The 12,626-nt window shown below is 51.0% G+C and overlaps 2 protein-coding genes across 5 annotated transcripts in view; one reads left to right on the forward strand and one right to left on the reverse strand.

The window, feature by feature from the left end:
- TMEM51 (transmembrane protein 51) overlaps positions 1-1,578 on the reverse strand; it is a 68,328-nt gene extending 66,750 nt beyond the window's left edge. For both annotated transcript variants that reach the window (XM_017869569.1, XM_017869576.1), the window contains exon 1: positions 1,340-1,578. The gene's annotated coding sequence lies outside the window, so the exon portion shown is untranslated. The remainder of the gene's footprint in view (positions 1-1,339) is intronic.
- On the forward strand, positions 1,518-9,447 carry LOC108528005 (protein PRRC2A-like). 3 transcript variants are annotated; one of them, XM_017869583.1, is made up of 2 exons: positions 1,518-1,769; positions 8,392-9,447. In XM_017869583.1, exons 1-2 carry the CDS (start codon positions 1,524-1,526, stop codon positions 8,419-8,421), a joined length of 276 nt encoding a protein of 91 aa, XP_017725072.1. In that variant the 5' UTR covers positions 1,518-1,523; the 3' UTR covers positions 8,422-9,447. The 3 variants fall into 3 exon arrangements, 1 of the variants encoding a protein (XP_017725072.1); XR_001885010.1 differs by lacking the exon at positions 8,392-9,447 and adding an exon at positions 1,992-3,218 and having other exon boundaries at positions 1,682-1,769; XR_001885009.1 differs by lacking the exon at positions 1,518-1,769 and adding an exon at positions 6,516-8,220.
- Positions 9,448-12,626: the final 3,179 nt, after the last annotated feature.

Genomic DNA, 12,626 nt, shown 5'->3' on the forward strand with positions numbered 1-12,626 from the left:
AGTGGGGCAGACCCCAGATACCCGAACAGGGAGCTGTCAGCTCCGAAGCCATGAGGAGCAGATTCACCACCAGCCTCCTCTCTTTCTCTTTCTTTGGCATTTTCTCCCAGTCTGGGGGTACCTCTCAATTGGTGGAGTGAGATATTTGGAGGGACGGGCTCTGTCCCAATAGGTCAGGACCCTCTTGCGACAGGTTTCCGGGGTGTGAAAGCTGTTCACGGTTCCAGGGCCAACAGTTCCCTAGACAAGCTGTTCTCCAGGTAACCCATTCGAAAGGAAAGCCAGAAGCCGGCTGGCCCTAGAGGGGCAATCCTTCCACCCGCTGACCTACCTCCACCCGTTCAGGTCCCGGCCCCGCCCACCTCGTCCCCGCCCAGCCCACTCCGGCAGCGCCCAGGTTCCCAGCAGCCAGACCTCCCGCTCTGTTGGGAAGGACCTGCAGTACCACGCACCGTCACAGGCACCTCGGAACGCTGCGCAGGGCACCCCACGGCTGCTCCCTGGGGAAACCGTAGGGGAGGGGTCAGGTCTCTCGACCCCACCCCTGGTTGGGAAAGAGACCATTATCCTGTAATGCAGACCTGGCGCGCCAGGCCAAGTGCCTCCCCTTTGTGCGCTGATTTGAGATCTGATTTACGCGTAACCTAACTTACCGCGGAGTGCTTGCTGGGTGCTGGGCATGAATGCCCCGCCGCACCCTGGGACGTTATCATGTTCATTTCACAGATGAAGAAACCGACCGATGCGCTCAGGGAAGGACTTTAAATCCACTTTGTTGGATTTTCAAACCACTTTTTTCACGCCCGATTCTTTACCCCCTTGTTTGCTTGTAGAGCGACACACACACACACACACGCACACACACACGCACACACATACGAATCTAAATCCCTAAAAGGACCCGACTTCCATAGAGTAAGGGGTGTGCGAGCAAAGCGCCAAAGTGGTTTCCTGGGACCTACTAGGAAGTTCTGCTCCTAACCACGCGCTGAAAGCGCTTCTGACGAGGCCAAGGGTTCGAAACCCGCCGGGCGGAGAGCACCTGTCCCCGCCAACAGGGGGCCCCCAAGGCCAGCTGCCTTCCCCAGCCGAGGCCAGCTGGCCGGGCGCGGTGCCCGGGAGGCGGGAGTGTCCCGCACCGGCGGGGCGCGGCCGCAGAGGGTGCGGGGTGCAGAGTCCTCCAGGTGGTCGATCCCAGACGGGAAGCATTCGGCGGACGGACGGACGGACGGACGGACAGGCAACCCAGACGGGCCTCGGCCCCCTTACCCGGCCCTGAGGGGAACCCACAGCGCTCCGCGGGAAGCGGCGGGCGCAAGGCGCGGCGGCTCAGACTCACCCGGGAGGCGGCGGGTCCGGCTCCGTCTCCGCTGGGCGTCCCGGGACTGGGGGCTTCGCGACCCCCACGCCCCACCCGGGCGGCCTCCTCGGGGGGCGCCACGATCGCGGGGCTGGGATTCGGGGGATTCTCAGCCGAGGGAACGCGGTGGCGGAGAGGGCGCACTGCCCTCTCGGGGACCGCGATGGGGACGCAGGAAGCGCGGCCTGGGAGCGCCGGCGTGAGGGAGGGAGGGACCGCGGGAGGCGGAGGGCGGCGCCGGCCAGGAGCAGCCTCCAGCCCCGAGAAGCACCGCCCACCGGCCGACCCTCCCTCCCGGCTCTCGGCGCCACCCCCGGGCCCGAGGCGAGGGATCGCAACTGAGCGGGGCCGGTACCCACTCTCCAGCGTCCGCCGCTGTAGTACGCTGAGTGCCGGCCGGGGGCTGGGCGTAAGTTCTTCCCCACCCTTGCCAGCCGAATTGGATAAGATGGGGCCGGGAGAAAATAGAGCCCTGATTCCCCCTCCTCCCTAGGGCCCAGATAATCGGTGTGTATGCGTGTGGGTGCGCGCGCGTGTGTGACGGGTGGTGGTCGGGGAATGTCTCAAGCCAGAAGTCCCAGGTTTTAGGAGTTTAAGTAGAGCTGGGAGACCCGCTTCTCTCCCACACCAGGCGCAGACGCCGAGGCACAGCTCCGCCAGCCGCCCAGCCTTTACCTGGCGAGACACTCACCTCTCCTCCCTCCTGGGGAGGCCACCGCCTCCTTCTCCCACTTCTGCCCTGGGCTGGTGCCCAGCTAGGTGAGTGACGGGCAGAAATAGGGAAGGAGGAGGCGAGTTTTTAAAAACCGAGTCAGCTCACCCCCTCGTCCAGGGTCCCCACCCGATGCCTGGTCCCCAGGGAGCTCTTGGGATCGCACGCCTGAGTCCCGGTCCAGGTGGGGCCCATTCCGGGTTCTTGCGCGCGGGCACTGCATGGGGGCGCGCTCCACCGGGAGCTTCCCCTGCTGAGGGCTCATCCCCAGCTTTGCCGAGAACTTTCCCGGCAAGGCACCGGCTGGCGTTCTCCCAGCCCGCGAGTGGCAGACGGGCAGCCAGTCTCTGTTCGGATCCATGGAGGCCCAGAGCTGCCGCCGAGTCCTGGCTCCGGGGAGGGCAAATCCGAAGTCGGCGCAGACGCCTCTTACCCGCGGTTCTGCCTCCGCCCCCTGGAGATTTGCCCTCGGAACCACGGAACCACGTTGCTCTGGCGCCCAAACTAGGGTGGGCTGGTTTCAGCCAGACCGCCAAAAAACCTGGATTCTAAACACAGAGGGAAGAGCCAGCTCCCATTCCCTCGCCCAACCTTAGATTTTTTTGAATTCCGAGAGAGGTCAGGCCGGGGTCCCCTTCTTGGGTGAGCGTCCAGCCCTTTGGAGTTCAAACACTGAGAAGCAGATAGGCAGCTGGCGGGCGTCACAGGATCGAGCCGAGGACTGAAGGCGCCTCCTACCGGGAATCCACCGCCTCCAGACGAAAATAGGCTGCAATCAAGTTCACTTCCAAAGGCGGAATTCATGGGTATATATGGTGTCCACGTGTGTATACCTGCAGAGTTGAAACGTGGGCATTTCTCCCCCCACCCCGCTATTCTGGCTTCTTAACTTGCACCCTAACAGCTCGACAGAACCTTGGCGTCCACAAAAAGGCAAGTTTGGGTCTGCCTTATGATTTGGGGGTGGGAAGACAATTGGGGAAACAGTCTCCATGTCTGTAACAGCAACTGCTATTCCTCACTTACTTACTATGAACCATGCACAGGGTTACCACCGACATCCCCTGAACCATCTCATTTAATCCTCATAACCTGGGAGGCGGTTATTGGTCATGCCCACTTTATGGAAGAGAAAGCTGAGGCTTAAGGAGGTGAGGTCATTTTGCCCAATGAAAACACGGCTGGGAACTGTCAGGATCTAGACCCAAGTTGGTCCACACCAGAGCTTCTGCTCTCCCTCCCATAGCATAGTTCCTACTGTCTGCACATACTCTCCACCCTAGGAGAAGTTTCACCTTGTCTGGCCACCTGCAAATGCTGAATAAATATTAGTTGGATGAATGAAAGCCCCAAATAATAACCCATGATTTTAGTGAATGGGGAGAACCCTTTGTGTAGGCAGGTACTTATAATAATACACTGCCATTTAAGACCTGTGTGTATTCATCCCAAAGTTTAGACAATGCATGTGGGGACCTTCCCAGGCTGCAAAGGAGTGACAGGAGACAGTCACGTAGCTCTCAGATAAGACCAGGAATCTGGTTTTCATTTGACTCTGCAAGACGGACTTTGGAGAGGCGTGGGGTGGGGGCAGGAGGGTGATAATGTCAGAACAGCTGTCCCAGCTCCTAATCTGAAGGCAAAGAGCTGCTGTACTTTTCCATGCCAGGATCATCCCAGACCCGCCCCACTCTGCTGCAGACCCAACTGGGCAGGTCTTGTGTATCACAGGATATCATCTTCAGAGTGTTCCATTTAAGCAGGCTCACCCTGGCTGATCTGGGGAGAGGCTGAGGAAATTCTCAGCCATAGTTGAGGCCCAGGCAAAACTGAAGAAGCTACCAAAGAAAGCATGTTTCTCCTTATCCTCCTCCCCTTCATAGCCCTCTCCCTCTACATGTTAGTTTCTCTGAAACTTCCCTACCTTTTATTGAACACTGTGTCTCACGTGCACTTCATACATTGTGTTACTTGATACTCAAAATGGCCCTAGAAGGAAGATTCTATTATTCCAGTTTTTCAGATGAGGCTATTAAGACTCAGAGAAGTTAGGTACTGGATCTGCTAGTAAGTGATAAAGTATTTGAATCTGGGGTCTTTGCAGGGTCCTCGCTCTGAATCACTCACTAGGAACCCCCTTGGGTGACAGGCAGAATAATAGCTTCCCAAAGATGTTCACAACCTGATCCCCAGAACTGGTTACGTGGCAAAAGGGACTTTGCAGATGGGATCCTGTTAAGGATGTTGGGACAGGGAGGTTATCCTTTATCTTCCTGGTGGGTCCAATGTTGTCACAAGGGTTCCTACAAGAGGGAGGCAGGAGGGTCACAGTTAGAGAGGGAGACCTGATGATGGAAGTAGAGATCAGAATGCTATAGTTGCCGGACAAGGATCAATAGCCAAGGAATGTGGGCAGCCTCTAGGAGCTAGAAAAGGAAAGGAATGTAGTCTCAGCCAGAGCATCCAGAAGGAGCTCTTGGCGTCCACAAAAAGGCAGGTTTGGGTCTGCCTTACGATTTGGAGGTAGGAAGGCATTTGCAGATCCATTTTGGACATCTGACCTCCAGAACTGTAAGAAGATAGTTAATTGTGTTGTTCTAAGCCATAAAGTTTGGGACAATTTGTCATAGCAGCAGGAGAAAACTAATACATCCTGCAAACTCAGTCACCTAGGCAGATGTTCACTTCACCTGCTTTTTTAGCTAACTGTCCACGGTAAACCTCTGAAGAGGCACCATGATATAGCCTATGTCATGGATTTAGAAAGAAGGCAGGATTCCATCACCTTCGTCTTTGGTTTCTGAATCCTCTGCCATTTGTGAGCTGTGTGACCTTGGGCAGATGTCTTGTCCTCTCTGAGCCTCAGTTTCCTCATGTATCAAAAAAATTATTAGCATTTCTATGCTAATAATACCCATTTTCCAGGGCTAACTCAGGGATCAGGTGAACTAGTATGTGACAAAGTGCCCAGTGTGGCCTGAACATGAGTTGTTGGGAGCGTTAGCCTGTCTAGTTCTGAAAGCCTAAATTCAAAGAGGAGAGGATGCTGTTCTGAGAATTCCCATGGCATTACATTTTTATTCTTTCTGGCTGAATGGGTAAATAATGACAGTGTTTAAAAATATTCGACTGTCCCTGGTCAGTGACCAAGACCCAAGTCTGTCATGCTACTGACTTTCCAGGCACATCAATGAAAGTGAGGCTGGAAAATCAGTTTGTAGAAATAGATCATCATGCAGAACAACTCACACATGTGCTCAGGAATCTACGTCCAAGGGTTTTCATTGCTGATTAATTTTAATGGTGAAAAATGGTCATCAACCTCAATGCCCAGCACTAGGAGCTATGCTAAGTAAATTGTGGCATAGACTCATGCTGGCACACTATGAAATCACCAGAAAGAATGAGGTAGAGCTATCTGATGTGAAAGAATGTCCAAGATGTATCATTCACTGAGAAAGACACTAAATATGATGATACTACACAAACAACTATTTATTTATTTATTTATTGAGATGGAGTCTCACTCGATCACCTAGGCTGGAGTGCAGTGGGGCTATTTCAGTTCACTGTAACCCCCGACTCCTGGGTTCAAGTGATTTTCCTGCCTCAGCCTCCCGAGTAGCTGGGATTACAGGCGTACACCACCATGCCCTGCTAATTTTTTGTATTTTTAGTAGAGATGGGGTTTCACCGTGTTGGCCAGGCTGGTCTTGAACTCCTGACCTCAAGTGATCCACCCACCTCAGCCTTCTAAAGTGCTGTGATTACAGGCATGAGCCACCATGCCCGGCTCATAAATGACTTTTTAAAACGATGTAGACATATATATACACACACACATATATATGTCTACATCTTTTAAAATGTGTGTATATATATATATACACACATATATACACATATATGTGTGCGTGTGTATATATATATATATTTGATTAAGTACGGAAAGACTATGGGAGGAATCAAACTAAACAGGTTACCCTTAGAAATTAAGGGGTGTGTGTGTGTGTGTGTGTGTGTTGGGGAGGTAATTTTATTTTTCAGTGAGGATGTGTTAATAATAAAGTTTGCTTGGAACCACCTGTATTGTCCACCAGGAGCATATCCTCCTATTATCTGTCCCTATGTCCTCCCTTGCTTGCTCTGTTCTCTGCCATCTGTTACTCTTTTCCCTTGCTTGGTTCTGAGCAGGTCACTGTCTCTTCCCACTGACTTTTTTTTTTGAGACAGGATCTTTCTCTGTCACTCAGGCTGGGATGCAATGGCATCATCTCGGCTTACTGCAGCCTCCACTTCCTGGACTCAAGTGATTCTTCCATCTCAGACTCCTGAGCAGCTGGGACTAAAAGCATGCGCCACCACACCCGGCTAATTTTTAAATTTTTTTTATAGAGGTGGGGGTCTTGCTATGTTACCCAGGCTGGTCTCAAAATCCTGGGCTTAAGTGATCCGCCTGCCTCGGCCTCCCACAGTGCTGGGATCACAGGCGTGAGCCACTGTGCCCGGCCCCGACTTACTCTTCATGTGGACTCATTTCTAAACCTGTGAGGAGCTGAGCGACGTCTCTGCTGTATGACTCTTGTGAAAGTCAGCAGTAAATCACATATGTGCACTTTCAACCTGGTCTTTCCTGAAACAGTGCACATGAGTCACCGGGAAGGGATGTGTCTTGCATGTAGGTTTCACTGGTGACATACTGGCCCAGCCCCGCTGAAGGCTGAATCAGGTCTGTGTGGCAGACAAATTATGCTCACGTAGCACAAACCAAAATTGGATAGTTGGACCATTAGTTTAAATAAAACAGTTTTGTCCCATTTCCTGAAAAACGTTGATTCTGGAAATGCGTTTCTACCTGGGTTACCGGTGTAACTGGACGTGTGTGGACAGCCAAGAGTGGAGCTTCTGAGGACATCATAGCATTGGGGTACAAGTTCTTGAGACCCCTGGGAACAGACAGCCAGCAATTCTACCTCCCTATCACTCCATCACCTCTTGTGCTGCAGCTTGTACAAACTTCCCTCTAAGCCTCAGCATGATTGCAATTCATCTGGCTGCTTCCTAACTGGCGTCCTGCTCCCAAACCCTCCCCCTTTAATCCATTCTCTATATTGTAAAGTCAGCAATTCAGTGGGTCACCGTTGTCCCCTCATGCAGTCCAGGCTTCTCTGCAAGGACATGCCGGACTTCCGAAGGGGGTGGGCTCTTCTCATGAGCTCAGCCTCCTTACTCACCATCCCTCAGGCTCCATGCTCTCTCATCTTCCCGTGGGTCTCCTTTTCATCAGCAATGAAATCTTTCCCAGAAGCTCCCAGTAAACTTCCTTGATACCTCCTTTGCCGGAACTGGGTCATATGCCTGTCATGGGCAAGGACCCTCAAAATGGGCGTAGACTCTTAGGACTCACCTGGAGTCACCTGGGGGTTGGTGAAGACACCTGGACCAAATGGAGGCTTTGACAACAGGAAGGATGCCAGTGACTGTCAGAAGCCCCCAGCAGGTCCCTGCAGCAGGTAACCTCGAGCCCAGGGAAACTGCCACGTTGGACTGGCACACGCTGAAGCAGGAAAGCCACCTGCAGAGGGAGAGGAGAAAGAAGCAACCTGGATTACTGCTGGCCCTCCAGTTCTCTTTTTCCCAAGAATTTCCTTTCCTGATGAGTTTCTGTTCTTGCAATAAAAGGACACTAAGAGAGTCCCTTTGAAGCTTTGATAGGCAGCAGAGGAGTAATGCCAGAGGCCAGGCATGGGTGCCCTGGCCCTCGGCTAATTTACTAACTGCCCAAAGGCCCTGTGTGATGGGATTCCAAGGAAATCCACTCACCCCTTGGATAAGCCAATGACAACAATAATAGCAGCCAACCGTCATACAGTGCTGACCAGGGCCAGGCACTCTGCTACGCACTGTACAAGGCCTGCTGCATTTGATCAGGCTCATCACCACACGAGGAAGATACTATATTTCCCCTTTTCACAGATGGGAAAACTGAAACACAGAGAGGTTAAGTGACTTGACGATGAACACTGAGCTGGCAAAGCTGGGGTCTGGGCATGGACCCAGGCTGCCTGGAGGCTGTGTTCTCGCAACTTCTCTACCCTGGCTCTCACTGGTGCTTGTGACACCCTTCAGATGGGACTCCTTGATCCAGGTTTGGAGAATGGGTCACAAACCTGGGGACAGAGGGGCCCAAAGGGAGAAGCAATGACAGTATCTTCCATACTGCCATGGTCCTGGTTGCCCATGTACTCCACCATGCTGCTGTAGTGGGATAATATTTCACTTGATGTAAGTCTTTTTTCCTCCCTTTTGTTCTTTCCAGACAGTGGCTCTTCTTCAGGGTAAAGCCTAGTCCAGCGGAAAAGCAGAGATGCTTTTGAGTTTCAAGAACCAATTCTTTGGCATTACAAGAGCCTGGGCTTTGAGTTTCAAAAGTAGAAGTCCTAGAGGCTTCTAGGAATAAAACTGTGTGTCATTAACAAGACACCTGGAAGACTGAGCGAGATGCAAGAGTCATTTCCCCATGACCGAGATGAGGTCAAGGGCCCTGGGCCAGGGGTCTGGGCAGACGATCTAAGGAGAGCGGATGAGTCACGATGAAGTGGCGCTAGGGAGGTAAGTGGTGGCCAAGCAGCAGCCCCACACTAGCTTCATAAGTGTGGCTTGCGGGCAAGCTCAGCAGAGCGCCTGCTCCTCCCCTACCAAGGCACAGATGCGGTGGGGGAGGGAGTAATTGGCAGAGGGGTGACGCAGCCTTGCAGAAGGTTACCAAGCTCTGCCAACATCTCCCATGTGCCCCAGAGGAGGGAGGAAGAAGCTGAGAGGAGGAGAAAGAAGCCAGGCACAGAGACTTCCAGGAGGCCTAGGCAGCTGCATCTGCCGCCAGGAAGACGGAAGTGAGGCCAAGACAGCAGGTGTCAGGGGACACCAGACGCTGCCCCCTGCCCAGGCCTTAGCACTTTCTGAGCCTCCTCTACCCCAACAACAAATTTAGATACAACCCAGGGCAAGAGGTAGGGAGGCCCTGGTTAATTACGCCTAGGTGTCTTCCACCAGCAGGATGGGGACTTGAAATAGAAATTCAGTCTAGTTTTGAGAGTGGAAGTTGTGTTTCTTGCACATTCAGGATGTGACTGAAGATCCTTCTGGTTTCCCTGCTGTTCCTCAAAGGGCTTTGCATGTCCCGCTCTGCTTTGTTGCTCATTTCTACACAAAGGAAGGAGGTTACCAGGGTTCTTTAGGAGAAACAGATGAGGCAGAGTCATAGAGCAGAGGTCACAATATTCCTCCTGCCCTTTCTGCATCCTCTTGTGAGCAGCCCACCTGTCTCTCCTTCCTACCATCCAAACTGTCTCAATCCCCTCCCCTGCAGAATAGCTTCCCAGTATTTTTTTTTTTTTGAGATGGAGTCTCGCTCTGTGGCCCAGGTTGGAGTGCAGTAGCCAGATCTCAGCTCACTGCAAGCTCCGCCTCTCGGGTTTACGCCATTCTCCTGCCTCAGCCTCCCGAGTAGCTGGGACTACAGGCGCCTGCCACCTCGCCCGGCTAGTTTTTTGTATTTTTTAGTAGAGACGGGATTTCACCGTGATAGCCAGGATGGTCTCCATCTCCTGACCTCGTGATCCGCCCATCTCGGCCTCCCAAAGTGCTGGGATTACAGGCTTGAGCCACCGCGCCCGGCCGCTTCCCAATATTGACATAGCAGAGTGGATGGTTCTTTGTACCTACTTCACAACAACCATAAGCCCTCAACCAACAGTGTACCTGCTCTTACCCTACCTGTCATTGTTTGTACTTGGGTGGAAGTTCAGTATTGTGCAATGTTGTCTGGGTAGCTGTCATCTTTGTTGTGACTCTTTGAAATATTTAGATTTGGCCGGGCGCGGTGGCTCAAGCCTGTAATCCCAGCACTTTGGGAGGCCAAGACGGGCGGATCACGAGGTCAGGAGATCGAGACCATTCTGGCTAACATGGTGAAACCCCGTCTCTACTAAAAAAATACAAAAAAAACTAGCCGGGCGAGGTGGTGGGCGCCTGTAGTCCCAGCTACTCGGGAGGCTGAGGCAGGAGAATGGCGTAAACCCGGGAGGCAGAGCTTGCAGTGAGCTGAGATCCGGCCACTGCACTCCAGCCCGGGTGACAGAGCGAGACTCCGTCTCAAAAAAAAAAAAAAAAAAAAAAGAAATATTTAGATTAGAGTTTTGCAGTTTGGGCACTATTGACATTCAGGCTAGGCAATTCTTTGTCGTGGGAGACTGTCTGGTGCATTGCAGGATGCCAAACAGCTTCCCTGGCTCTACTCTCCAGATGCCAGTAGCACCCCTTTCCCCAGCTGTGACAACCAAACTGTCTCCAGACATTGCCAACTGTTTCCCCTGGTGGCAGAGGAATCAGCCCCAGTTAGTAATGGCCGCTTAGCTGGGCGCGATGGCTCACGCCTGTAATCCCAGCACTTTGGGAGGCTGAGGCAAGTGGATCACTTGAGGCCAGGGGTTCAAGACTAGCGTGGGCATGGTGAAACCCGGTCTCTACTAAAAATACAAAAATTAGCTGAGTGTGGTAGCAGGTGCTTGTAGTCCCAGCTACTTGGGGAACTGAGGTGAGAGGATGACTTGAAGTTGGGAGGTCGAGGCTGCAGTGAGCTAGGTGGTACCACTGCACTCCAGCCTGGGTGACAGAGTGAGACCCTGTCTAAAAAATAAAAACCAACCAACCAAACAAAAGAACTGTTGCTTAAAACATTGAACACAGGATCTCCGGCATATGCCGTTTGCTCTGGAAATGATGTCCAGGATAGACAACAAAATTTGGTCAGAAAATCGGTGGCCTCGAGGTCAGAAGACCTGGGTTCAACCTCCAGTTCCATCACTTCCTTCTTGTGTGATTTTGGGCAAATCATATAGCTTTTCTGAGCTTCAGTTTCCCTATACGTGTATTGGGGAATAATGAATGAGGAGAGGGATTTCCATTTGTTTTGTTCACTGCAGTACCCCCAATACCTAGAATAGCGCAGGGCACGTAAGAAGTACTCAATACAGATGGGTTGACTGAATAACTCTCTCTGCTCCGCCTCCCCCACCCCCAGGACTTCTGTAGGGTTCAAATGAAAAAGTCTGTAAGAACTTCCATGACTGAGGGGTCACAGGAAATATTGCACCCCATTCAAACTCAGAAAGCAACAGCCGCTAGCTGACACTTTCTAAATTAATTTTATAAATCGTGAAGATTCATCGTAGTCAAAAACTAGGAACAAACCAAATGTCTTTCAATGGTAAATGGCTAAACTGTGATGCATCTATACCACGGAATAATACACAGCAAAAAAAAAAAAAAAAAAAAAAAAACCAAATCAGCCGGGCAGGGTGGCTCATGCCTGTAATCCCAACGTTTTGGGAGGTGGAGGAAGGTGGATGACTTGAGGTCAGGAGTTTGAGACCAGCCTGGCCAACATGGCAAAACCCCATCTCTACTAAAAATGCAAAATAATAATAACTTGGGGGGGGGGGGGTGCACACCTATAATCCCAGCTTCTTAGGAGGCTGAGGCTTGAGAATCACTCGAGCCTGGGAGGCGGAGCTTGCAGTAAGCCAAGATCGTGCCACTGCACTCCAGCCTGGGCAACAGAGCAAAACTCTGTCTCAAAAACCAAAACAAAACAAAACCCCCAAATCATTGATATACGCAACAACCTGGATAGATTTGAAGGGAATTATGCTAAGTAAAAAAACACCAATCTCAAAAGGTTACATACTGTATGATTCCATTTATATAATATTCTTGAAATAAACAAATTATATAGATGAAGAACATTGCCAGGAGTTGGGGATGAAGGTGGCCACAGTGTGGTCACCTGAGGAAGCTCATGTTGATGGAACAGTTCTGTATTTTTTAAAAATGTCTTATTTTTAATTTTATGGTTATATAAATAGGTGTATATATTTATGGGGTATGTGAGATATGTTGATACATGCATACATTGTGTAATAATCACATGGTAAATGTGGTCTCCATCACCTCAAACATGTATCATTTCTTTGTGTTACGAACATTCTAATTCTAATCTTTTATTATTTTAAAATGTACCATAAATTATTGTTGACTGAAAAAGTTAGCCAGGAGTGGTGGCGGGCACCTGTAGTCCCAGCTACTTGGGAGGCTGAGGCAGGAGAATGGCATGAACCCGGGAAGCAGAGCTTGCAGTGAGCCGAGATCACGCCACTGCACTCTAGCCTGGGTGACTGAGCAAGACTCCATCTCAAAAAAAAAAAAAAAAAAAAAAAAAAATTAATTACTGTTGACTGTAGTCACCCTGTTGTGCTATCAAATACTAAATCTTATTCATTCATCTTAATCATTCTAACTATATTTTTGTATCCATTACCCACCCCACTTTCCCTTCACTCCCCATTACCCAGCCCAGTCTCTGGTAACCATCATTCTACTCTCTGTCTCTATGAGTTCAATTGTTTTAATTTTTAGCTCCCGCAAATGAGTGAGAATAGGTGAAGTTTGTCTTTCTATGCCTCACATATTTCACTTAACATAATGACTTCCAGT

The sequence above is a fragment of the Rhinopithecus bieti genome, unplaced genomic scaffold (assembly GCF_001698545.2).
Source record: "Rhinopithecus bieti isolate Rb0 unplaced genomic scaffold, ASM169854v2 scaffold_758, whole genome shotgun sequence".
In the NCBI taxonomy this organism is placed as follows: Eukaryota; Metazoa; Chordata; class Mammalia; order Primates; family Cercopithecidae; genus Rhinopithecus; species Rhinopithecus bieti.